The sequence below is a fragment of the Capricornis sumatraensis genome, chromosome 20, assembly GCF_032405125.1.
Source record: "Capricornis sumatraensis isolate serow.1 chromosome 20, serow.2, whole genome shotgun sequence".
Classification (NCBI taxonomy): domain Eukaryota; kingdom Metazoa; phylum Chordata; class Mammalia; order Artiodactyla; family Bovidae; genus Capricornis; species Capricornis sumatraensis.
In genome coordinates, this window is record NC_091088.1 from 53,308,597 (window position 1) to 53,334,332 (window position 25,736).

Below are 25,736 nucleotides of genomic sequence, written 5' to 3' on the forward strand. Positions count from 1 at the left end.
CTCGGGGGAGGATTCTTTCCCTGTCCTGCTGTAGACCGGGGAGTCATCTTGCAATGGCACCAGAGCTGCGGTGCCGCGCCCAGGACATGGCGAGCCCGGTGGCCAGCAGCGCTCTGTGGGTGGGAGCCTGAGCTAGAGTCAGTGAGGACGTGCAGCAGGGGTCTCAGACAGGGCTGCCGTGTGTAAATGGGCACAGCCGCTGGGAAAACTGCTTGGCAGTTCCATAAAAGTGAAAATTAACATGCCTGGTGACTCAGCAGTTCCTCTCCTAGGTATAAACCCAGACGCAAATGTGTTCATGTGCTCTGAGAGGTGCTTCTGTGACTGTTCCTAACAACACTCTTCGCAGTTGTCAAACACTGGAAGCAGCTTCCACGCTTATCAGCAGTAGGATGGATTAAATCCATTGTGGTAGAGACGGCAGCCTCTTGCAACAACCTGGTCCCATCTCATAGCTGTGGCATTGTGAGAAAGAGGCCAGATAGAAATGAATATAAACACATGAAGCTCAGAAGCGGGCAGAAATAAATCATGGTGCGAAGAATTAGGATAGGATCGCTCTTGTTCTTGTTTAGTCACTGCGTGGTCCCTGACTCTGCAGCCCCATGCATGCACTATAGCCTGCCAGACTCCTCTGTCCATGCGATTCTCCAGGCAAGAATGCTGGGGTGGGTTGCCGTTTCCTTCTCCAGGGGATCTTCCTGACCCAGGGATCAAACCTGCGTCTGGCACACTGGCAGGTGAAGTCTTTCCCACTGAGCCACTAGGGATGCCTAGGGTTGCTTTTAGGGAGGTGAAAAGGGACACAAAAGAGTGTTTTGGAGACTGGTAATGTGTTTCTTCATCTGGTTGGTGATTACCTAGATATTCACTCTGTGCTAATTCCTCAAGCTGCACTTACATGTGTGGTGTACTCTTCTGGAGTACATTATATTTCAGAGGGAAAAAATTACTCAAAGAGAAAAATCATGAGCTCTGGAGACGTCACACCTAGGGTGGAATCCTGGTTCAGCCTCTTAGCTGTGGTGACCTTGGATAAGGCACCTAGCATCTTAGAGCTTCAGTTTTCTTATCAGTAAAAGGGAGATAGTAACATTCCCCTCCCCCAACAGACCGACACATATACTAGAAGTTACAACTACTATTATGCCTGAATACAGTGCAGTTGAACTGTGCTTTCGTAAATGTGACTTGTTATTGATAGATCTGTTAGAAATTACTTTGTCTGCAAAGTAACAGAAAAGATGACTATAGCTAAAACAAATACGGGTTATTTTAATTATCTAACAGGAAATCTGGAGGTAGGAAGTGGCAGGGACTGACTTCTATGTGATTTTGTTGTTGTCTCATTCCTAATGATCCCAGGGTGGCTGTCGCAGCTCCAGACATCTTATCCTCATACCAGCGTCTTTAGAAAAAAATGAGCAGGTGGAAAGGGGCTTTTTAAACCAGGGAAGAAAATCTTTACCAGGAAAGATAATCTGCCACAGATGTCTTCCCCAAGCTGAATTTCCTTCTCATTTCAAGGCCTGGATCTAGTCATGTGGCCACCTGTAGGAGAAACTTGGAACGCAGCCTCTGGGGAAGGAGAACGCGATGGCCGTGATTGGCTTGACTAAAGGTTTTATTTTGTTAAGCAATTTAGACAGTGTGTATTTCATAATTTACTGTTACATTCCATCAGGATATTTGTTATGACAGTCCAGATAAAACATGTATCTTTGGAAAAAAGCTTCAAATGCTTAGTTTCATAACACGTAAATATAATGCACATAACAAAGATATAGCAAGAAACCGCCACCTACCCACCAGGGAAAAGCCCCTGGTGCTGAGAAAGGCTGAGGGCAGGAGAAGGGGGCGACAGAGGATGAGATGGTTAGATGGCAACATGGACTCAGTGGACATGAGTTGGAGCAAACTCCGGGAGATGGTGAAAGACAGGGGAGCCTGGGCGTGCTGCAGTCCGTGGGGTCACAGAGTCAGACACGACTGAGTGGCTGAACAACAGCATCAACCCAGAAACTGCCGTATTCATCATTTCTGGAACACCTGTGTATTGGCCACGATGCTTTCAGCTCTAAGAAAGCTTAAGTTTGTAAAGTGCCAGATAGTAACTGTCTTAGGTTCTATGGGGCATATGGTCTTCTGCAGACTATTGAACTCTGCTAATGTAGTGTGCAGGCAGCCACAGGTAAAACAAGTGTTTTTTTATTAGTATTCTAACAAAACTTGACTTTATGGACACTAGTTTGAATATCATATACTTTTCACCTCACACGATGTTAATTTTTCAACCATTTAGAAATGTAAAACATGGCAGGCAGTGGGCCAGATCCAAATCACTTGTGGAAAAATGGACAACCTGACCAAAGCAAGGTGCTGCAGCAGCGAAGTGAGGGGTGAATGCTGGTAGCCAACCTTTTATTTATTCATTTTGCAGCACAGTTCAAAAAATAAAAATTATAATGATGATAGTATCTAACATGGAGCTCTTCCTGTGTCTCAAACACTTATTCTAAGGACTTCAAAAATATTAACTCATGTACACCTCAAAGCAATCCTAACATATTGTTATTAGCACTTCTTTTTTATAGGCACGGAGAGGTTGAGTGCATGCCTCGTGCTAGAATCTGAGCCTGGGCAGTTGGAGTCCCGAGTCCACGCTCTTAACCTCTGTGTCATGTTGCTTCTACTAGAAAGATAAAGATAGTGAAGACCATGTAGGATTCTCATATAATTCAGCTGCAGTATAAATTGCAACCTGCTCTGCAGCCTGCTCAATATCAGTTCAGCTCTGCAACCTGCTAAAACAACACTAACATATTTCTTTCTGTAGTATTGTGTTTTCAGCTTTTTAAAAAATTGTTGTTTAGTTGCTAAGTCATACCTGAGTCTTCTGTGATCCCATGGATTGTAGCCCATCAGGCTCCTCTCTGTCCATGGGATTTCCCAGGCAAGAATACTGGAGTGGATTGCCATTTCCTTTTCCACTAAGTAAAGGTTTTAAAATATGACTGCACATCAGAATTTCCTGAGAAGTATTAAAAAAGAATAGGTATGTAAATATACAGATATGTAAGTGTGTGTATACTACATACATACATACAAGCCTGGGCCCCACCACCAACCAGCTGAGTCAGAGCCATTGGTGGTGATTTTGACAGGAAACCAGTGCTACAGTTCAAGACCCACGATGGTACTGGTGTCTGGGGCAGGCAGGTGTTTTACCTGAGTGTGTGGTAATAGACTTCCCTGGTGGCTCAGACGGTAAAGAATCCGCCTGCGATGCAGGAGACTCGGGTTCGATCCCTGGGTCAGGAAGATCCCCTGGAGAAGGGAATGACTACCAACTCCAGTTTTCTTGCCTGGAGAATTCCATAGACCGAGGAACCTGGTGGTCTACAGTCCATGGTGTCTCAAAGAGTTGGACATGAGTGAGCAACGAAATACACATTAAGTAATGCGTGTGCATGTATTACTGTGATAACGACAGTGAAAGTGTCTGTTAGCATGCCGACGTTGTAGTCCCCATTTTATTCACTGTACCTGTTATTACCTGACACAATCCACCTCCCCACCTGCGTATCAGCTCCAGGAAGACAGGGGTCTTTGTTTTTTCACCACGCTAAAGAGGGCGCTGGGACAATATTTATTGAACAAACAAAGGCTGTTCCATCCACTGTCCCAACACTCCCTGGGAGCTGAGGTGGAGCGATAGGAAGTCACTTGGTCAAGATCTCACAGCCAAGGGGCAGCAAGTTCAAGTTCTTTCAGACCCAGTGCTTTCCAGCCCCAGAGTCCAAGCTTCTGACCATCACACATGTTGCTGTGAGAACGGAACAGCCTCGTGGGCCCTCTCTCCTTCCTTTCCGCATCCTGAGAGCCTCGTCTCCCCCCCTTCTCCCTGGAGCAGCTCACCACCTTGCGGGGCTCCATCCTGGAGGATGCCACACCCACCGCCATGAAGCACGGGACTGGGCGGGGCCTGCCCCTTCGGGACGCCCTGGAGTATGTCATCCCTGAGCTCAACATCCACTGCCTGCGCCTGGCTCTCAACACTCCCAAGGTGACGGAGCAGCTGCTGAAGCTCGACGAGCAAGGGGTAAGCCGGGGCCTGGGATGGGTGGAGGTGCAGGGGCAGCAGCCTGCAGCCCCACTGCCCAACTCTCTTCCGTCTCACTTTTTCTTTTCCTCCAAAGAACAGAAACCCACTCAGGCTAGTTCCAGTTAGAGGAGGAACCTTCTATCAAGTTCTAGGGCTGCCAGGAGCCGGCATGTGACTGCTGGGGCTCCCAAGGGAGATAGTCTAGAACTGAGGCAGCCACCGGGTCCCCATGTGTGTCAGTGTTTCCACTCCCTCACTGCATACTACCTCCCACAGCTCCCAAAGGTGCTATTAGGATGAGAGCCTTGTACCGGCCCCGGCTAGCTGACCCTCAGTCCCAGAAGAGCCTCTCCCGGCCCCACGCTTAGGTCACGTGACTGTCCGTGGTCCAGTGACCAGGGCATCAGGGACACATAAAGCAAACATGGCTACCAGGGCTCGCCCCCCAAGAAGTAACGTAGACCCCACTGAGCCCTCCAGAATGGCCTTGTGCAGAACCCTAGCCAGTTCCAGCCCACCTACTGTGGGAAGCGGGCCAGGGTGGCCGTCTTTCCCTTGAGAGAGCGCCACCCTCCACCCTTGTGTAGAAAGCCTGGGCGTGGTGGTGGCGCCCCTTGCAGTGCCCCTCTGGAAACTCGGAGAGGGAGAGGGACGGCCGGGACATGCCCCCACACCTCTTTTCTTCTCCGGCTGCGGCCCTGAACCTCCACGTAACCCCAGCAGCCAGGGAGAGCCCCCTCTGTCCCGCGCCCTCCTCCGTCTCTGCCTGGCCTGCCTCCCTGACGCCACTCTCACCTCTGCAGCTCTGCCGGAAGCACAAAGTGGGCATCCTCTACTGCAAGGCCGGCCAGAGCTCGGAGGAGGAGATGTACAACAACGAGGAGGCCGGCCCAGCCTTCGAAGAGTTCCTCTCCCTCATCGGGGAGAAGGTCTGCCTGAAGGGCTTCACCAAGTACGCCGCCCAGCTGGACGTCAAGAGTAAGTGGCCGCAGTGGGTGGCCTGGCGGGGGGAGCCCTAACCAGCCCACTTATCCCATGGGCCTACGGTCCAAAGGCCCGGTGATACCCTGGGGAGGACGCAGGGCAGCGGGCATTCGAGGACTCGGCTGATGACAGTGTGGGTGGTGCAGGCACTCTGGATAAGAGTGTTGCATATTCTGTTAAAGCCTGAAGATTGTCCTGCTGTGTGTCTCAGTGCCTGCGCTCCCAGACACATGCTCTGAGATCCCGAGCACGTGCATGCCCGGGTGGGTCCTGAAGGGGTCACAGCCACAGACACCTGCATGGTGCCCAGTGTGCCCGAGGACCCCAGGGAACACAGTACTCCTGGCCAGTCTCCCAGATCGCAGCCAGCTGGAGGTCACCTGGCCCTGGTGCTGGCCAGCCATGGCTTCAGTGACTTCACCTGTCACAGCTTATCCCCTGGGATGTGAGCCCACAAGAACAGACATTCCTTGGTCTGTTCTATTGCTGCTTCCCTCGCACCTGCAAGTAAGTAAAGCTGGGGTCCTAAGGGGCCAAGGCATAGGCCTCCGGGGTGAGTGTGACACCCTGGAGTGAGTCGCAGCGCAGCTTGGGGGTTCCCTGAGACGTGGAGTGGAAACCAGCTCCTGGTGTCCTGCCTGGACAGGAAGGAGCGACTCAAGGTGATAGAAGAAAATGTGGGGAACCTGACCTTGTATCGGGCGCAGGCCTGGACAACAGTGTGACCTGAGAGGGGTGAGTTGGAATAAAATAGACAAAGAAGGAACAAGAAGTGTGTTCCAAGAAAAAGAAACAGCACATGGGAAAGCCCTGAGGGCCCAAGGCTTCAGGGAATAAATGGGAAGGATGAACTGAGGGAGGCCAGCAGGGGCCTTACACGCAGGACCTTTACTGCTAAAGATTAGTGATTTGGGTGTCTTTCCTATGAGAATTTTGAAACTCATAAGAGGCATCATTGAATACTATTAAGAAAACATTCTGGAAACTTCCCATGGTTCACTGGCTCTGACTCCACACTTCCAGTGCAGGGGCCCCGGGTTCAATCCCTGATTGGGGAACTAAGATCCCACATGCCAGGTGGCCCAGAAAACAACAAAAAAGAACAGTGCATGGCATGTCCAAAAATTTTTAAAAAAAGAAAACACTCTGGAGTCAGATAGTCTTGAGTTCCAGTTCAAGCCCCACCACTCACTGCAGTGTGTAAGCCCTGGGGTGAGTCACTCCATCCGTGTGCCTCAGTTTCCCCCTTGGAGTCCACAGTCAGGTGGGTTTCTCCCTGGTCATAACACCCTGCCGTTAGAGAAGAAAGTGTCTTTATACTCGGGATTATCAGTTCCTTCTTCATAGTTTGGCAATCTGTATATGCATCTCTAAGTAATAGAATCCATTTTGCTTGTTTGGGGATATTAAGTGAATGGAATTATACAGTTTGTGCTTCTTTGTGTCCGGCATCTTTCGTTCCACATTGCATTTGTAGGATTTGCCCATGTGGTGGCTGTGACTCATTCATTTTCATGGCTGTGTATTTTTCCACCGTATGAATTGTTTATCCCTGGGACTGACATATTGAGACTAGTTGTACCCGTATCCTGGGGCACTCGTGTATGATTTCTCTAGGCTGTGATCCTAGGAGATAAAGCGCTTGGGTCATCAGTGAAGCCTGTCTTCAGGTTCAGTAACTATTACTAAAGTTTTCCGAAATGATTGTACCAATTTACACACCTCACCAGCCGCATAAAGGGTTCTGGTTGCTCCACACCCTCACCAGCCCTTGGCACTGTCAGACTTTGAAAGGTTTACCAGTCTGGTGGGTGCTTAATATAAGATTTCCTTTTTATCTTAATTTACTGAAATTTTATTGTTGTTGCTGTTGTTGTTATTGTAGCTGTGTGACATGTGGGATCTTAGTTCCCCAACCAAGGATCAAACCCACATGCCTTGCATTGGAAGGACAGAGTCTTAATTACCGGACCACCAGGCACATCTCTAAATTTACTGAGCTTTAAAGGGTGAAGTTAAATGAAAACATCAACTTAAAAACTAACACAGATGGCGTGTGGGACATGGCAGGAGCCCAGAGGTTTTGGAGACGTGGTGCTTAACTGGTGTTTCTGTTTCAGCCGACTCCACGGGAACCCACTCCCTCTACACAACGTACCAGGACTACGAGATCATGTTCCACGTCTCCACCCTGCTCCCGTACACCCCCAACAACAGGCAGCAGGTCAGTGGGGCCCAGGGTGGGGGCTCCAAGTGACTTCCGGTTGATGCACAGCTGAACCCAAGGCAGCTTCCCTCCCCACGACCTTTGGCTGGCTGCTGGCCCGGCACCGGCTCTCCTCAGGCAGCAGGTGGAGGCCTTCAGCCCTGGAGACCCTCTCTACCACGGTCTCATCACCTGGGGCTTGGAGACTAGATCAGGTGTCATTCAGTGTCACTTTTTTGTTCTGGCTATTCCTTGGCCACCCTGCTACCCCAGCTTCTCTCAAGGGTCTCTTGAGTCATCAGGGGTCCTCTGGGGAAGACCCAAGTGAATCAGTCAACATTATTTTGACTGCAAGTGACAGAGTACAAATCGAATGAGTAAAAGCGAAAAATGAGATTTACCAAGTTATATAATTCCCAAGTATAATTCCAATACTTTGGCCACCTGATACAAAGAGCTAACTCATTGAAAAGACCCTGATTCTGGGAAAGACTGAGGGCAGGAGGAGAAGGGGGTGACAGAGGGTGAGATGGTTGGATGGCATCACTGACTCAGTGGACAGGAATTTGAGCAAGCTCCGGGAGATGGTGAAGGACAGGGAAGCCTGGGCATGCTGCAGTCCATGGGGTCGCAAAGAGTCAGACATGACTGAGCGACTGAACAACAGTTGTCAAGTGCTGGGAGAGGGCTGGCTTTAGGTATGGCTGGATCCAGGGGCTCAGACAGTGTCAGGAGTTCTTCCCATTTCTCACCTCTGCTTTTATTCTTAGTGGTTGTATTCACAGACCTTCCCAAGGAGTGGCAGCCCTCACCTTACATCCCACCAGCTTAGCTCCCTCAGGAGAAAGAGAGCTCTACCTTGCAAGTGTCCCAGAAATGTTTCCGGGCTGAATCTCATTGCACCACCCACTTGCCAGGCCCAGGGCAGGGATAGAATAGAGTGGCCAAACCTGAAGCATGTGCCCACCCCTGAGAGGGCCAGTGGGAGGTGCTTTCCCAAAGGGGATGGACACGGCTGCCTGGAGGAGGAGGAGGTGCTAGGTGGGCACAACAGCTGCTGCGTGCCAGCAGGGCCTCCTCTCCTGGACACGCCATGCATGTCCAGGAGCTGTTTCTATGAACAGAAACCCTACAGGCTTTTGATGGCTTAGGAAGTGTGTGTATTTTTTCCTATTGGTACGGGGTTTCCCAAGTGACTCAGTGGTAAAAAATACACCTGCCAATGCAGGAGACCTGGGTTCGATTCCTGGGTCAGGAAAATGGTCTGGAGTAAGAAGCAGCAGCCCACTCCAGGATTCTTGTCTGAAGAATCCCATGGACAGGGGAGTTTGGCAGGCTGCAGTCCATGGGGTCACACAGTCGGACACAGCTGAGCACACACACCACACCACCGCTGGTGGCACTGTGCATTCTGCTGACCATTTTTATGGTCAGACGTCGGTGATTTTTAGAAAGTTCACCTAGTAGCTGCTGTAAGAGCATTGCTCTCATTGAGCATGAGTTGGCGTTCTTCGTCTGCCACTTCCTCACTGTGTCATCTCACCTCCCTGGGTCTCGGGTCCCTGCTCTGAAATGGGTAGAACAATAGCACCCATGTCTCAGGGTCATGGGGACAGGACCCTGCGCTTGTGTGTGAAACCAGAGCTCATGGCAGGGCCCAGCCCAGGAGTACATGGGAAGCAGCTGAGCGTACTCCTGGAGGTGCGGTGGGGAAAGCTTGGGGTGTGGGGGTCAAGCAGAAGTGGGTTCAAATCACAGCTCCTCCCTCCATGACTCTGGACTGAGGGCAAGACATTTAACCCCCGTGAACCTAACTTTTCTCATCAACAAAAGGAGGTCAGATGAATTAATCCCTCACAGGACTTGTTGTAAAAATAAAATGAGGTTACAGCTTTCATATGTAGGTGTAAGACGCCTGGTTCAGGGCTGGTCACAATAAATGGGTACTTAAGCAGTTTAGTTTAATCCTGTGTAAAACACACAGAGAGCCAACGGTTCAGCAGTGTGTGTTGTGCCACTAAGTGTGACCAGATTTCACACTCCGGGCCACCTCACGTAGAGTTGCATGCAACCCCCTCCTCATTGGCGGGAATTCCTAACAGTTACATAAAGGCTAAACTTCTATACCTAAGAACGATGTGGGGCTTCCCTGGACATCCAGTGATTAAGACTCTGCACTTCCACTGCAGGGGCGCAGGTTCGATCCCTGGCTGGGAAACTAAATTCCACATGCCCACTTGGTGTGGCCAAAAAAAAAGAACAATGTAATTTTAGCAAGGAAGTAAAATGCCAAGAGTACATCATCGCCTTTGAAGATGACAGTTTTTCTCAGAGGCCATGACAGGCAGGGGGGAAATGACAGGGTTCTTGTGGGCTGATCTGAGGCTATCACCCCAGCCTTCTCAACTCAGGTAGCCAGAGATGGGCCCTGCTAGCGGTCTCAAGGCTGCCTCTGCCAGAGTCCGTGAATGTGACCTTGAGCAAGTCAAAAGCTGCCAGACCGTGCTGACCTCCAGCTGACGTTTCTTGAGCACCCGCTGTGTGCCAGGCCCTGCTCTAGGCCCTGAGGATAAAGCACCTGGCAGTGAACAAAGCAGACAAAATCCTTGTTCTCCAGGAGTTGCCACGTTAGTGGGGAAAGACAGAAACAAAAGGAAGAGGGGCAGCCGCTTGTTAAGATGAGTGTGGACGAGTAACACACTATTACTTGAGTAACGGGCAGAAAAGCAGAGGGGGTGACATAATGGGTAAGACAGTCAAGGCCCCGTGGGAGGGTGACATTTCAGCCCAGACCTGAAAGGGCAGGCAGGAGCAAGCCGTGTGGGGATCTAGGGGAAGAAGCTCCAGGCCTCAGGACGGTCCGCGGGAGCCTCAGGAAAGGAAAGGTTTCTGATTCATTCAAGGAGCAGCAGGAGGCTGGTGTGGCTGGGGCAAAGGGGGAGCGTGGCAGGAGCCGGCAGAGAGGTGATGGGCCAGGTCATGAACCTGGAGCCTACCCTGACGTTTTCCTCTCCCCCGCCCCTGTCTCCCCACCACCAGCTGCTGAGGAAGAGGCACATAGGCAACGACATCGTGACCATCATCTTCCAGGAGCCCGGGGCGCTGCCGTTCACCCCCAAGAACATCCGCTCCCACTTTCAGCATGTCTTCATCATTGTCCGGGCCCACAACCCCTGCACTGATAATGTCTGCTACAGGTACACGCCCCGCCCCTCCCCCTGCATGCGCAGGAAGTCAGGAAAGCTGGCTTCCAGCAGCCAGGGAGCATGGGGGTGGGGGGAGAGAGGGCACGGCTGGCCCAGGCAGGCAGCCGCCCACGTTTCTTGTACGTGCTTCAGTAGGAGAGCTCTACTCACTCATACCCACACGTCCTGAGAGAGTGGTTCTTTACCAGAAAGGGCCATGTCATCCCAGTTTCGACAAAGAAACCATCAGGAATTTGTTTTTGCCTGGAGTCTTTTGGCTGCAAGTGACAGGAAACTCATCTCAAAAAGGCAGTCACAGGGCTTCCCTGGCAGTCCAGTGGTTAAGACTGTGCTCTTCCAGTGTAGAGGACACAAGTTTGATCCCTGGTCAGGGAACTAGAATCTCACATGCCTCATGGTGCACGAAAAGAACATAAATAAATAAATGAAGAGGCGGTCTTACGTGCTGGCTATCATAAATGACACATTCAGGCCCACCTGGAGGTGTTCCAGTTCCCTGTACATCATTTCATTTGCTGGCAGCTCCATGCTTAGCATCTTGCCAGCTGCAGACCCAGCAGAAAGAGAGCCTACTTTTCCCAGGAAAAGAAGCCCCAGAACTGAGGCTCGTTGACCCACGTGAGGTCACATGCCCATCCCAGAGCAAGACTAGCAGCTGTGCTGGGCATGGGGCGTGTGGCTGAGAAGCACCAGAGTGTGGCCCAAAGGAAGACTGGAAGATGCAAGGATGGAGGCAGGGTAGACAGGGGCGGCCCCCGCGGGAGACAGAGCTGAGGGTTCTTAATTTGAAGATCAACAAGTGACACAAGGGACTTGCCCGGTGGTCCAGTGGCTAAGGTTCCACGTTCCCAGTGCTGGGGGCCTGGGTTCAATCCCTGGTCAGGGAACTAGGTCACTCATACCACAACAAAGACCCAGTGCAGGCAAATAAATAAATAAATGTATTGAATAATACTGTGTTACAAGCTTCAGTCCCGTTCAGTGTCCTCCCCAAGCGCCAGTCTCATCAGAGGACATGGCCAGCCCCCACAGGACAAATGGAAAGTGCTCTGGGTGTGAAGTGAGGAGAGTGCGGTGCTTCTTGAAAACCATCCTATCAATAACCTGGGCCCGGGCCAAGGTCTACATTGGTCCCTGGTCAGCATCGCAGACACTGGGGCCTGGGCTTGGGAGCGTTCAGTTCAGTTCAGTCGTGTCCGACTGTTTGCGACCCCGTGAACCGCAGCACGCCAGGCCTCCCTGTCCATCACCAACTCCCGGAATCCACCCAAACCCATGTCCATCGAGTCGGTGATGCCATCCAGCCATCTCATCCTCTGTCATCCCCTTCTCCTCCTGCCCTCAATCTTGCCCAGCATCAGGATCTTTTCAAATGAGTCAACTCTTTGCATCAGGTGGTCAAAGTATTGGAGTTTCAGCTTCAACATCAGTCCTTCCAGTGAACACCCAGAACTGATCTCCTTTAGGATGGACTGGTTGGATCTCCTTGCAGTCCAAGGGACTCTCAAGCATCTTCTCCAACACCACAGTCCAAAAGCATCAATTCTTTGGCACTCAGCCTTCTTTATAGTCCAACCCTTACATCCATACATGACCACTGGAAAACCATAGCCTTGACTAGACGGACCTTTGTTGGTAAAGTAATGTTAGTTTACATTTAAAGGGGGAAGAAAAAGTTTGAAATTAGATACAAAAGGTAATTTTTTAAGTTAAAGATCAAAATTCACCTTTCATCTCGTAAGTCCTCATTATACCATTGCCCTCGCAGAGGCAGCTGCTGTTAGTGATTTCCTGATAACCTAGGCCCATACAGGCAAATGTATGGAAATATTCCTTTTCACCTTTTTAATTAATACAGGTGGTATCATATCCCACACACTGTTCTGCATCCTGTATTTTTTCACTCAGCAGAATTTGAGAACTTTGCACACCAGTCTGTAAAGTGTTTTTCCCTTCATGACGGCGTATTATTCCATTACATAGATGCCTAAGAATCTCCCCTTATGCCTTGGCAACAGGTATTAGGGTTGTTTCCTGTCACCTGTTACTACATTCCACCTTGCAGCGCTGTTATTAACACATTCCCTCCATGTAGTTTTGTGACGGAGGGGCGGTTGTTTGTTTTTGGCCATGCTATGCTGCCTGTGAGATCTTAGTTCCCTGGCCAAGGACTGAACCCAGGCCCTCGGCGGGGAAAGCACTGAGTCTTAACCAGTGGACCACCCAGGAGTTCCCCATAACCTAGTTTAGACTCTCATGGCACACAGCTGGGATAGGTAAGGTCCTCAGCATGGAGTTACTGGGCCAAACAGTATGTTCATAGGTGCCCTGGGTGGACTCAATGGAATTTCCAAGAACCTACCAGTTTCTTCTCATTTGACTCATTTGAAAAGACACTGATACTGGGAAAGATTGAAGGTGGAAGGAGAAGGGGACAACAGAGAATGAGATGGCTGGATGACATCACCGACTCAATGGACATGAGTTTGAGTAAACTCTGGGAGTTGGTGAAGGGAGGCTTGGCGTGCTGCGGTCCATGGGGTCACAGAGTCAGACACGACTGAGCGACTGAACTAAGCTGACCAGTTTCTTCTCTGGGCCAGATACGTGAGAGGAGGCAGGGGGATTCCAACATGCAGGAAGGTTGTGGACCACCAGGCTGGATGTGTTGCCGCTGGGAGCCAGCACACCAGGTGGAAGGCCTGCAGCCCCTTCCCCCACTCATGCTTGTTCCCAGGACAGAGCTGCAGCTCAGAGGGCTTGTGCCTTCAGGCTCCCTGTAGGCCTGAGGTTACAAAGATAGAGTTCTTGAACATGCGCAGACATGCGTGCGCACACACCCTTATAGCACATCAGAGGCAGGAGGCTGCTGGGTGAGCCCTTCTCCCCTTTCTCCTAACCGTGGGCTCCCCTCTCCTACCTGGCTTGTCACAGGAGCCTGCGGCCAACCTCCACGCTTTCTGGGCCAGCCTTCATGTGGTTTCCAGAGGGTTTCTTTTTGTTCTGACGCACCAAGGTTTCTTGTGTTTTTTTTTTTTGCAATTCAGAATATTTTCATTATGCAACATTTCAAACCTTCTGAAAAGTACAGAGAATAACAGACACCCATGTGCCCACCACCAGATCTCACAGATGTTAACATTTTGCCGTCTTTGCTTCAGCTCTCGCTTTTAATTTTGAAGAAAGAAAATGTTAGAGATGCAACCAAACTGCCCCCTCCCACAACCCCTTTTCACCCCCCCTGCACACACAGCGGTTCTCTGGACAGAACTTTCCCATCCCCTCTTCTCCCCATGACCCCTCGACACATTTCTGTCATAGAACTTGTCACACTGTAAGAACTAAGTTGTTGTGTTTTTTTTTTTTTTTAAGATTTATTTGCTTTATTTTTTGGCTGTGATGGACCTTTGTTACTGCACACGAGCTTTCTCTAACCGGTGAGCGGGAGCCGCTCTCTGGCTGCAGTGCACGGGCTTCTCATTGTGGTGGCTTCTCTTGTTGCAGAACATGGGCTCTGAGGGCGTGGGCTTCAGTAGCTGCAGCTTTGGGGCTCTAGAACACCAGCTCAGCAGTTGTGGCACACAGGCTTAGTTGCTCCAGGGCAACCAGGAGAGATCTTCCCAGGGAGATCTTCCCAGAGCACGGGGCCTGGCCCTCCTGGGTCTGCAGGAGCTCCCTCCACGGTCTCTGTACCCGCTCTGGCCCCTTCCTTCCCTTTCTTCATGGGGCAGCCACGGTGATCCCTGCAGATGGTCCAGCTGGCACCTGTGTTCATCAGGGAGCCACAGAAAGCAGGTGCCCCCCACTCAGGGTGTTTTGGTTTTGTTTTAACTTATTTGGCTGTGTCTGGGCTTAGGTGCAGCACACAGGATCTTTTGTTATAGTGCATGGACTCTCTAGTGGTGGCGCATGGGCTCAGTAGTGACAGGCTTAGTTGCTCCTTGGTTGTGGGATCTTAGTTCCCTGACCAGGGATCAGACTTGTGTCCCCTGCATTGCAAGGTGGATTCTTAAGCAGTGGACCACAAGGGAAGTCCCCCATGCAGGGTTTTAACTGAGGGATTAATGAACAGGCTGATAGGTGTGGGTAAGGGCTTCCCTGGTGGCTCAGATGGTAAAGAATCTGCCTGCAGTGCAAGGGGTTCCATCCCTGGGTCAGGAAGATCCCCTGGAGGAGGGCATGGCAACTCACTCCATCCTCACCTGGAGAATCCCATGCACAGAAGAGTCTATGACAGGCTACCCTCAGTGGGGTCACAAAGAGTCTGACAAGACTGAGCAGCTTTCACTAATAGGTGTGGGTAGGTTAAAGGAACCAATATAGGAAAGTGAGGCATCTAGGAGCCAGCAATAGCAAGGAGCCATTACCCACCATGAGGGATGAGGTCAGAGGGCACGGGAGACATTTCTGGAAACCAGGGTGAAGTGTGGCTCTGGGAGAGGGGCCACCCCTCAGAAGCTATGGCTGTTGAGCAAGGGACCAAGGACTATAGCCACTGTCCTAGCTTGACAGGCAGGCAGTGAAGAGAAATAAAGACTCCACCCTCTCTCCCCTCCCATGTATCCTGGCCAGGGGAACCGGTGGAGCTGACACAGCCTGTGGAAGCCCACCTTCCAGGGCACTGGATGGGGCAGAAAATGGCAGAGACTGGGTCTGGGGGTGCGGACGGTGAAAAGCTGGTCCAGATGGTCAAATGGGTGCTTGTTTTCACAATCAGGATGCAGAATGCTTGCTCACTATCAAGGCCCTGCCTGGCCTGGTCCCTGCTGACCTCACCAGCCTGCCACCGTTTACTCTCTGGGCTGTGGCGCACCAGCCGCATCTCACCTTGCACGTGCTCTTTCCTGTTGGGTCTTATACCTCCCATGCCCATTGCCTGCAGCACCCTCTCCTCTGCTCTTCCTTTGGCTCCTACTCAGCCTCAGATCCCGGCTTAATTTCTCTTCCTCATAGCACCACACCCAGAACACTAACTCCCCAGGGTCCAAGGAGAGGGCCATCCTGGAAATGCTGATCAGACACATGCCCTGGTCAAGTTGGGTAGAGGTTCAGGAGTCAAAACTTAAACAAGCCTTACACTGTGGTTAGGTTTCATGAAATAGGTTTTAATCAAGAATCTCATTACTTTAAAAATTGTCTTACAGTATGTAGTCTCTCCCCAACACCATGATCACAAGCTGACATTTTTATAGAAGGTGAATGCAGTACTCTTTAAGAAAAAACCTTCTCTTTAGTATCTCATACTGTTTTTTAATTGTCATTGTGTAAATAGCATAATTCACTCATGGTATCCCTGGAGGCTTTTTTTTTCTTAAATTGGCTACATGTAGCAGCATGTGAAATCTTAGTTCCCCAACCATGGATTGAACCCATGCAGTGGAAGCTCAGAGTCCTAACCCCTGGACTGCCAGGGAAGTCCCTGGAGCCCCTTTAAATTAAATGTCTTCCCCTGCTCCCTGGGTGCTCACTCTGGCAGATGCGATAGCCTTTCTGCCTGATCTTTGAAGTCATCAAAGATCACTCAGTGGCCCTGTAGCCACTGAGTCTCGAGCTGGTCATCGCAGCATCGTAACTGAGATTCATCAGATCTGAACCTGACTTAGCAGCCAGTCTTCTGCCTCCCAGCTCAAGGCTGCCTCCACCTGGGAACCTCGGTGGATGGGGAGCCTGCGTCCCTCTCCTCTGTGTCTCCGCCTTGCACTTCCCCTCGCCCAGGCTTACTGCCAGTTTCTGACCTGTCCAGGGAGGGAGCACAAGAGGAAACAGGAAGCGGGAAATTACCACTGGAGCTGTGGTGACAGCTGCTGCAGGGACTTGCGAGTGCCTTTCTTTCTACCAGCTAAATAATTTCTGGACTCTGGGCTCTTCCGGGGCTCCCGACCCTCCTTCCAAAGCTCCCAGGCAGGAGCAGCACCCAGTCTCCTTCCAAACTTAAGGGTCACCGAGGAGGCCACTATTCAGGGAGGGAATGGAGATGACGGGCCCACTTTTTCCGCGGATTTTCCTCCCAATAAGATTCTCCCTCTAGTTAGCATAATGGAAGAGGAAGTTCAGGAATTTAGGGGAGAAGGTTTTAGATCACTTCTTTTATACCTTCTCATTCAGTTGCTGTATGACTTGTGTCCTAATGGCAGCTCAGTTAAAACCAAAGTAGAGGACTTCCCTGGCGGTCCTGTGGTTAAGACTTTGCCTTCCAGTGCAAGGGATGCAGGTTCGACCCCCTGGTTGGGGAGCTAAGATCTCACATGCTTCACAGCCAAAAGACCAAGACATAAAACAGAAGCAATACTGTAACAAATTTAATAAAGATTTTTTTAATGGTTCACATCAAAAAAATCTTTAAAAAAAAAAAAAAAAAAACGAAAAACCCAAAGTAGGAAGGGTCCCATCCTAACTTCCCCTTGTAGAGATGATTTACAAAGCATGTTTGTGTTACAAAGCATGCAAGTGTCTGAAAGAAGTAAATCACAGAATGTTCCATATCAGTCCGATTTTCCTATAGTAACACTGCTTAATGAACCACCCCAAAAGTCCGAGGCTCACAAACATTATCATTTCTTCTTGGCTTACTCATCTGCAGGTTGGCTGAGGCCTGGCTGCCCTTGGCTGCATGTCTGCTCCAGGCACCCTCATTCTCCCTGACCAGTAGACCCCAGAGCATGTTCACTTCATGGAGAGGGCAGGTACATAGGAGGCAAGCCTGGTGCACGTGCCCATTTGTGCCTGTGCTCGAATGCCATTAGCCAAATCAAATCTCATGACCAAGCTTAGGATGAACAGGGCGGGGATGTACCTGTCCATAAAGGTAGAGAGAAAGGGATGAATCTTTGCAAAACTATGATTTACCACAAGCCTGTATGTATATAAAACAAGAATAACTGAAGTTGAACAGTGCTAGGAAAATTACCCTTTAAATATCAGTGGATGTTCTAACATCTGCTGCATAGGAAGTAAAAACGCATATGTGTACCCTAAGACTTTCTCCAGTTTCCAGTCTAGTCAGCTGGCAACTTACTAATTAGATGTAGACTTCCTTTCTTAGAAAGGAAACTCCTCTTTCTGATTGTGTATTTTCTTTCTAAAGGGACTCTCAAGTGCCTTTCTTTCCGCCATCTAAAAAATTTCTCCCTCCTCAGTATGGCAGTGACCCGATCCAAAGATGCTCCTCCTTTCGGCCCCCCGATCCCCAGCGGAACCACATTCCGAAAATCTGATGTCTTCAGAGACTTCTTGCTGGCCAAGGTGATTAATGCTGAGAACGCTGCGCACAAGTCTGACAAGTTCCACACCATGGCCACCAGGACCCGCCAGGAGTACCTCAAGGACCTGGCGGAAAACTGTGTCTCCAACACACCCATTGACTCCACCGGCAAGTTCAACCTCATCTCCCTGACCTCCAAGAAGAAGGAGAAGACAAAAGCCCGGGCAGGCGCTGAGCAGCACAGTGCCGGGGCCATCGCCTGGAGGGTGGCGGCTGAGGACTATGCACAGGGGGTAGAGATAGACTGCATTTTGGGAATTTCCAACGAGTTTGTGGTGCTCCTAGACTTACGCACTAAGCAAGTGGTGTTCAACTGCTACTGCGGGGATGTCATCGGCTGGACCCCAGACTCCTCGACAATCAAAATCTTCTACGGGCGAGGGGACCACATCTTCCTCAAGGCCTCTGAGGGTTCTGTGGAGGACATAAGAGAAATTGTCCAGAGACTGAAGGTAAGGGAGAGAGCCCCTCAAGGTGCAGCAGTTCTCTGGTCTGGCAGAGGCCTTAGGAACCACTGAAGTACCTCCCTGAGCCCCGTCAATTGGCCCAGGACACTCGTCAGCCCCAAGAGAATCAGAATTGTCACTTTAAACACCAGGGGTCTAGTGGGTTCTGCAGCCTGGGTTCTCCCTGGGGAAGGCTTGGGCCAAAGATCTGAGGCTCTCCATGTCATCACCTTGAGAGGACAAAAGGCTTATTTACTCACTCTAGATGTTTAAACTCATGTTAAAAATGTAAGGATACTTTCCAGAAGAATTAAAATATTGGATTGGCCAAAAAGTTCATGTGGGTTTTTCTGTACCTTCTTACAAAACACCAGATGAACTTTTTGGCTACCTCAACAGAATGAAAGACTTCCGGACCTTTAAAATAGAGGGGCGGAAGCAGGATATTGGGGGTGGGGTGTAAAAAAGCATAAGAAAACAAACTTATGTGGCAGGAATAATTCCACATAGGTAATCACAATAAATGTAAGTGATTTAACATTCTCTGTTAAAGAACAGAGACTCACAGTCTAGATTTAAAAAATCTTACCCTAACCTCTTGGCAGCTCAGGCTCAGACAGCTGCCAAACCAAAGGTAGCAGATTGGTCTCAAGTGAGATGACAGTTTAGTTGGTAATGGTCGTTGGAAGCATTGGGCTAAGACATACTAAGGCTACCTCAGAGCCCCGGGTGAAGGAAAGCTGTGGTCAGTGATTGGCTCTCAGTGGGTTTAGCAGAATGTCAACCATGAAATAGAGAAGGCAGCATATCATGGGAGTTAACGACACAAGTTCTCAAGTCAGAAGCCTTGGCTTCAGGTCCCAGCACTGCCACTTACCATCCTACCATCCACTTACCACTTATCGTCCTACATCATGTGGAAATTTTAAGGACTGGATGAGTTATGTTGCCCAGGCAAGCTGGCCTGACTTAGGAGGCTGTGATCTCCAGAGGCCAGTATCACAGCCAGCCCTCTTCACCCTTCTAGGCTTTTGCACTCGTTCCTTGAGTTCAGGTGGGATTGGTAAAGACCAGCTTTCAGCTTCCCTGACTCCAAACTTCATGCCCCGCCTTAAACTACAGCAACAACTAGTGTATAGATTTCCCATTAGGATGTGAGGTCCGTGAACAAGGGCCTCTGTTTTGCTCACTTGCTTATCTCATTTGTGTAGATCAGGGCTGGCACATAGTAGGTGTTTATTAAATGCTGATTGGTCGATTAGCTGAATAAGATGATTGACCCCTGATTGTGTGCTCATGACCGATGATCTCACAGCCCTCCACCCACCCTGTGGAGTGTAGGCACTGTTTTTATTCCCATTGGACCCACGAGGAGCATGCGGCTCAGAGAAGTCACACAGCCAGTAGGTGGCAGACTGGGATCTGAATCCAGATTTTTCTGACTCCAAAACCTATTTGTGCCCAAACTTGAGACTAATGACTAACTGCCTACTCAACCTGTGAAACTCAACATGTCTAAGAGCAAGCTCCTGATTTCGTTCCCCCTGCCTCCCGGCGTGCGTTCTCCTGTCTCATCAGAGAACAAGCCCATCACGTGAGTGGAATCGTAAGCCTCCGCACCAGCCTCACTCCTCTGTCTCTCATTCCGACGTCCAGTCTGTCGGCTCCACCCCCGGAGGCAGACTCTGCTACTCCTGCCCTTTCTGCAGCCCCTCTTGGCCTGTCCAGTAGCCTGCTTGCTGGTCTCCTTTGCCTCCTTGCTTGCTTCCCTGGGGTCTGTTCTCAGGAAAGTTGTCAGAGGGATCTTGATCATGTCCCTGCTCTGCTCAAACCCCTCAGCTCACTCCAGGTATAAGCCCGGTTCCTTATGGTGGCCTGTGAGGCCCTACGTAGCCTGGCTGTCTGTCACTCTTGTCTCCTTATTACTCTCTCTGCTCCAAGAACACAGACTTCTGTGTCCAGAGTGGGCTCGTCGGGCAGTCAGCCTCAGGGCCTTTGCACTACCTGTGCCCTCACGCTGGAACACGTTCTTCATCCCCACATGCCTCCCTCCCTTTCTACATGCATTTATTCAAAGGTCACCTATCGGTGAGGCCTTGTTATCCAAAATTGTAAAAACCCCCTCCAGAACCTGGCCTTGAGCTTGTTCCACCCACTTTCCCGGCTTTGTCACAGTAGCACCTACCACCATTTGATGTGTATTTTTACATATTTGCTGCGTCCTCAGCACCTGGGCCAGTGTCTGGTGTGCAGCAGACACTCAGTGACCGTGGACTGAATGCACACATACGTGCTGTCTGTAGTGATAGCAAAAGTGGCCATTCGCAGGGGGCCAACTATCTGACTCCTTGCAGCCTTGCGCAACCTTGCATTTCTTCTTCCCAAAACCCAGTGAGGGAGATACTATTATTAATTCAATTCACGGGACACAAGGACGATGACTTCAAAGGGAAGAAGCGTTTTGACTCCCAAAGCAGAGGCCATGGTCTGGGATGAAGCCAGTCATGACTTTCTCTTTTGAGGCCCCAAACTGTAGGCTTTCCTTTCAAACAAATTTGTTTTAGCTTTTTAATCATGGAAAATTTCAAACAGACCCAAAAGTAGAGAAACTCGCCTAGTGAACCCCTAGCCTTATCACCAGCTTCCGTAGTTATCAGCCTGGTGCCCATCTTGTTTCTCCCTTCCCTCTCTCCCTTCCCCTGATAATTTTGAAACAAATCCTAGACATCCTGTCATTTCATCGGTAAATGTGTCAAGATTTATCTCTAAAACATACGGCTTCTGAAAAATAACTATTTTGCCTATTATGTATTTAAAAAAGGAATAGTAATTCCTTAGTGGCATGTAAACAAGTTGGGCCATGAAATCAGTTACTGGATCTCAGTAGGCAATTTTCAAGGACAGGCTAGAAAAGAATGAGGCACTGAGCAGGCACCTGGTCTCATGGAACTTTGTCCCAGTTTCACATGCTTCCTCACCTCCCAAATGCTCACTGTCCAGACTAGCCAGGAACAGATGTGTTTACATCTTCAGGTAAGTCCTTCACCATCCACACTTGTTTCTTGCTACCCACACTTGGGAACGTCTGTGTGGATTGCAAAGAATATTTTTGTGTATGTGGATACATGTGTAAATGTATGAATGCGCAGCGTGGCTTGTGACATAAGATTCTTACTGTGCAGCTCTAATGAGTACATCAGATAGCATCATTTCTAACCAGGGAATGACTTCTCACGGGAAATGTCAACCGTTACACAGCCGCTTTCCTTAAGGCAGTTTTTAGGCAGGCAGATCTTGCTGTAACTTGGTTAACAGCTCCAGCTTATCAAGTTAATCTTTTTATTCCAAGAAGAAGAGGGAATCCCTAAGGATATGCTGAAGCTCTAGGTGTTCTGTTCAGTGGCTTCTACTATCTATGGTCATAGGTTAGCATGGCGAAAGTCTCCCACAAGTGAAACAGGGAATAAATCAGAGAGAAGGCCCTCCCAGTGTGGTCTGGTTGGCTTCAGGATGGGGGACAGTCTGAGGTGGAGGTTCGAAAGGGGTTTTTGCCTTGCAGAATGAGGTCCTGGAGTAAAGAATGTGGCGCCGAGCCCCCAGCCTAGAAAAACTCGCAGGGTCTCTGGTCTCTGGCTTCTCCAGCTTACTCTGGTTACAGTCACCGTATCCATTAGGGCTTCAGACAACAAAGGTTTATCTCGCTCATGCCACGTGTCCATCTCAGGTTGGGCTGGAGTCTGTAAACTCACAGACCCTAGCTGACCAAACAGGCGGTCTCTGAAATAATCCCAGTGGCCATGGCAGAGGGGAAATGCCTGAAGAGGGTCTCAAATTGGCAATGAAATGCCCCAGCCCAGACAGTATTCCAGTCCCATTCACAGCTCATTGGCCAAAACAAGTCCTGTACATGCGTGCTAAGTTGCTTCAGTTGTGTCTGACTCTTTGTGACCCCATGGACTATAGCCAACCAGGCTCCTCTGTCCATGGGATTCTTGGGCAAGAATACTGGAGTGGGTTGCTGTTTCCTCCTCCAGGGGATCTGCCCAACCCAGGGATCAAACCCGAGTCTCTTACGTCTCTTGCATTGGCGGGCAGGTTCTTTATCACTAGTGCCACCTGGAAAGCCCAAAACAAGCTCCAGAGACCACCAACCATAGAGAGGGTGGGAGGGGCATGTGGAGAACACGACTCATGACCGCCGCCTCTGTATGAGGTGTGCACGTTTCTCCAGGAGTCAGAAGCCCAGGCTGGGACGAGGTGGGTGTCTGCGCGCCTGTACCCTGACATCACCTGGGAGAGTGGAGGGGTTGAGGGGGGGTCTTTGGCCTCCAAAGGGCAGAATCTCCCCCCAAGAGCTGCCCCCGCTCCCCCCAGAGCAGCTTGTGAAACTGGACCCTGCGTGTGGCCCACAGGTGATGACCAACGGCTGGGAGACAGTGGACATGACCCTGCGGCGGAACGGGCTGGGGCAGCTGGGCTTCCACGTGAAGTACGACGGGACCGTGGCCGAGGTGGAGGATTACGGGTTTGCCTGGCAGGCTGGCCTGCGGCAGGGCAGCCGGCTGGTGGAGATCTGCAAGGTGGCCGTGGTCACACTGACCCACGACCAGATGATTGACCTGCTACGCACCTCCGTCACCGTCAAGGTGGTCATCATCCCGCCTTTCGACGACGGCACGCCCCGGAGGTAAGTCTGTCCCCCCGGAGAGGTCAGCAGCTCCCCGGGCCCTGGCCCTCGGGGCCCTTGCTCAACAGGTGGCGATAATGGTGTCAGGGTCCAAGTCAGCATCTGTGGAACCCCTCCTGCAGGCAGTCATGGTCTAAGCTCTGCACGCGCATGCTGTCCCCTCCGGCCCCCACCACAGCCCCACAAGGTGGGCACCCTCCTTAGTCGCACATAATGTTCAAGTCCTTGCCTGAGGGAGTTCCCTGGCAGTCCAGTGGTTAAGACCGTTTCCACTGCAGGGGGCGTGAGTTTGATCCCTAGTTGGGGAACTGAGATACCACATACCTCAAGGCATAGCCAAAAAATAGTGGGAAAAAAGACCTTGCCTAAAGGTCCAATGTGCTTCATCATTTGTTCGGCACGTATTTACTGAACCCCTACTGTGTATACAGTCCATTTGAAGTCTTGAGTAGCATTTAGCAGCAAACAAAATAAAGGCCCCTCTTCCCTTGGAGTTTGTGTCCTGACAGGCAGTCATTAAATAGGTGTATAACACAGGACCAGGCAGTGAAGAGCTCCGAGGAGAAGAGCAGGGTCTAGAAGGGGCTAACAGGTGGTCAGGGAAGGCTCCCTGGTGGAGGCTGCCATGTGATTTCCCAGGCCATGGACAGGCCAGGGCAGGGTCTCCAGCGTATCAGCGTATGTAGGGGGAGGGTTCCTGCAGCCCAGGGAGGGCGGTGTGGAGCACGTCGAGCAAGGCTGAGATGGGGGAGAGGACCTGGGCAGGGGAGCAGACTGGGCGCCCTTCCTGGACACAGTGCCAGGCTTGGGTTTTGTTCACTGGTAAGCCAGGGCAGGATTTGTTTCTTTCTGTTTTGTTTTAATGGAATATCTCAAGCATCTTTCTCTTATTTATCTGTCTGCATCAGGCCTTAGTTGCCGCACATGGCATGTTCGTTGTGGCCCACGGGCTTAGTCTAAACTCCATGGCTTATGGAGTCTTAGTTCCCCAACCAGAAATCGAACCTGCATCCCCTGCCTTGGAAGGTGGATTCTTAACCCCTGGACCACCAGGGAAGTCCCGTATTTCAAGCATATTGAAAGCATGCTAAGTCCCCTATTTCAAGATTTGTCAACATGTGGCCAGTTCTTATTTTGTCTTTGTTTCTTTTTCATCCCATACCTCTCCACCTTAGATTATTTGAAACAGTCTCACTCCTTCAACTGTGTTTCTACCCAGTCAGGACCTTAAAAAAATTTAGCAGACTGCCTCAACTCCCCTGTCCATCTTTAACTTCTTTTGTATCACAGGCTCTTCCTGTGGCATTTGGTTGATGAATCTCTTTTTTAAAAATCTTATTTTTTTTCTTACCTTTTGTTTTGGGAGGAAACCGGGCCTCTTGTTTTTCAGTTTCCCACTTCCTGGATTTATCTGCTTGCATCCTGCTGATGTCCTTTAACCTGTTCTTCTGGCACGTGTATTTCCCACAACCTGGAGTTAGGCATAAAAGCTTGATCAGATTCTAGTTGAATTTCCTTTTTTTTTTTTTCCTTAAGATTTTTTTTGATGCGCACCATTTTAAAGACTTCATTGGATTTGTTACAATATTACTTTTGGTTTCTGTTTCTGTTCCTTGGCTGTGAGGCATGTGGGATCTTAGTTCCCTGACCAGGGATCGAACCCACCTTCCCCGGCTTGGAAAGTGAAGGCTTAACTGCCAGGGAGGTCCCTGAATTCCTTTTGGTCACAGCACTTCCCAGGTGTGCATCCATCAGGAGGCGCCACATGTCTGGCTATCCCTGTGGGAGTGATACTAGGGGCGGTCAGAGGGTTCCGAGGGCGGCAGCCTGACCCTAAACGCTATACATTTCCCCTCGGCTCTCAGCAGCTATTTGTGATCCTTGTCTGGATCCCCTGTGTCATGATGGGTCACACTCAAGTGATGTCCTCAGTTCTAGCCTGCCTTCTTTATTTTTAAACAAATGTATTTATGTGTCTGTCTTTGTGCTGCGTCTTTGTTGCTGCACACCAGGTTTCTCCAGTTGCCGTGAGCAGGGCTCTTCTCTAGCTGCAGCGCACAGGCTCCTCATCGCAGCAGCTCCTCTTGTCACGGAGCACAGGCTCTAGCGCACGCAAGCTTCAGCAGTTGCTACTCCCGGGCTCTAGAGCACAGCGTCAGTAGTTGAGGCTCACGGGCTTAGTTGCCCCTCGATGTGTCGGATCTTCTCAGACCAGGGATTGAACCTGTGTCCCCTGCGGTGGCAGGCAGATTCTTAACCACCGGCCCACCCACCAAGGAAATCTTTTCTTCATTTATTGGCTGGAATTCTTCCAAAATGAACATTCCTTCAGCAGCCATTTGATTCCTCTGAAATATAATTTGTACAGAGAAGGCAGGATAGATGTGATTCTGAGAAGAATGAATTGGTACCCTAGCAACCTCCAGCGATGACTTGGAAACAGTGGTTCTAGAATCACTACATCCCAAGGCCGGAAGCACAGCTGCACAAAGGACAGTCTGGGCCTGGGCCCTCACAGCCCTGATGAATGGATTGGGGAAGACAACCAATAAAAAAGTAAGCCAGTGAGATGGTTCACACAGTCCAAGCGGAAATCACTGGGTGTAGTGGGAAGGCAGACCTGCAGGGAGGTTACCTACGTTTGAGCCCAGGCTCCTCGTCTTATTAACTGTGACCTTGGGCAGATTTCCCCACCACTCTGTGCCTGTTTCCTCTTTTATAAAAGAGGAAATGGAGCTTTTGCCCAAAAGTGGCTATAAGGTTGGAGGAGGCGAGCCCCACAGAGCACGCAGAACAGGACGTGGCCTGTAGGAGGCACTCAGAAGACACCAGCCATGAGGT

At 50.3% G+C, this 25,736-nt stretch overlaps 1 protein-coding gene across 1 annotated transcript in view; it reads left to right on the plus strand.

Annotated features, from left to right (window-relative positions):
* Positions 1-25,736, plus strand: part of SIPA1L3 (signal induced proliferation associated 1 like 3) — a 106,062-nt gene that overhangs the window by 11,885 nt on the left and 68,441 nt on the right. Inside the window, exons 3-8 of the mRNA XM_068991757.1 lie at positions 3,914-4,102; positions 4,909-5,083; positions 7,210-7,313; positions 10,335-10,492; positions 17,638-18,214; positions 22,621-22,895. Coding sequence (XP_068847858.1) covers positions 3,914-4,102; positions 4,909-5,083; positions 7,210-7,313; positions 10,335-10,492; positions 17,638-18,214; positions 22,621-22,895 — 1,478 coding nt within the window. The remainder of the gene's footprint in view (positions 1-3,913; positions 4,103-4,908; positions 5,084-7,209; positions 7,314-10,334; positions 10,493-17,637; positions 18,215-22,620; positions 22,896-25,736) is intronic.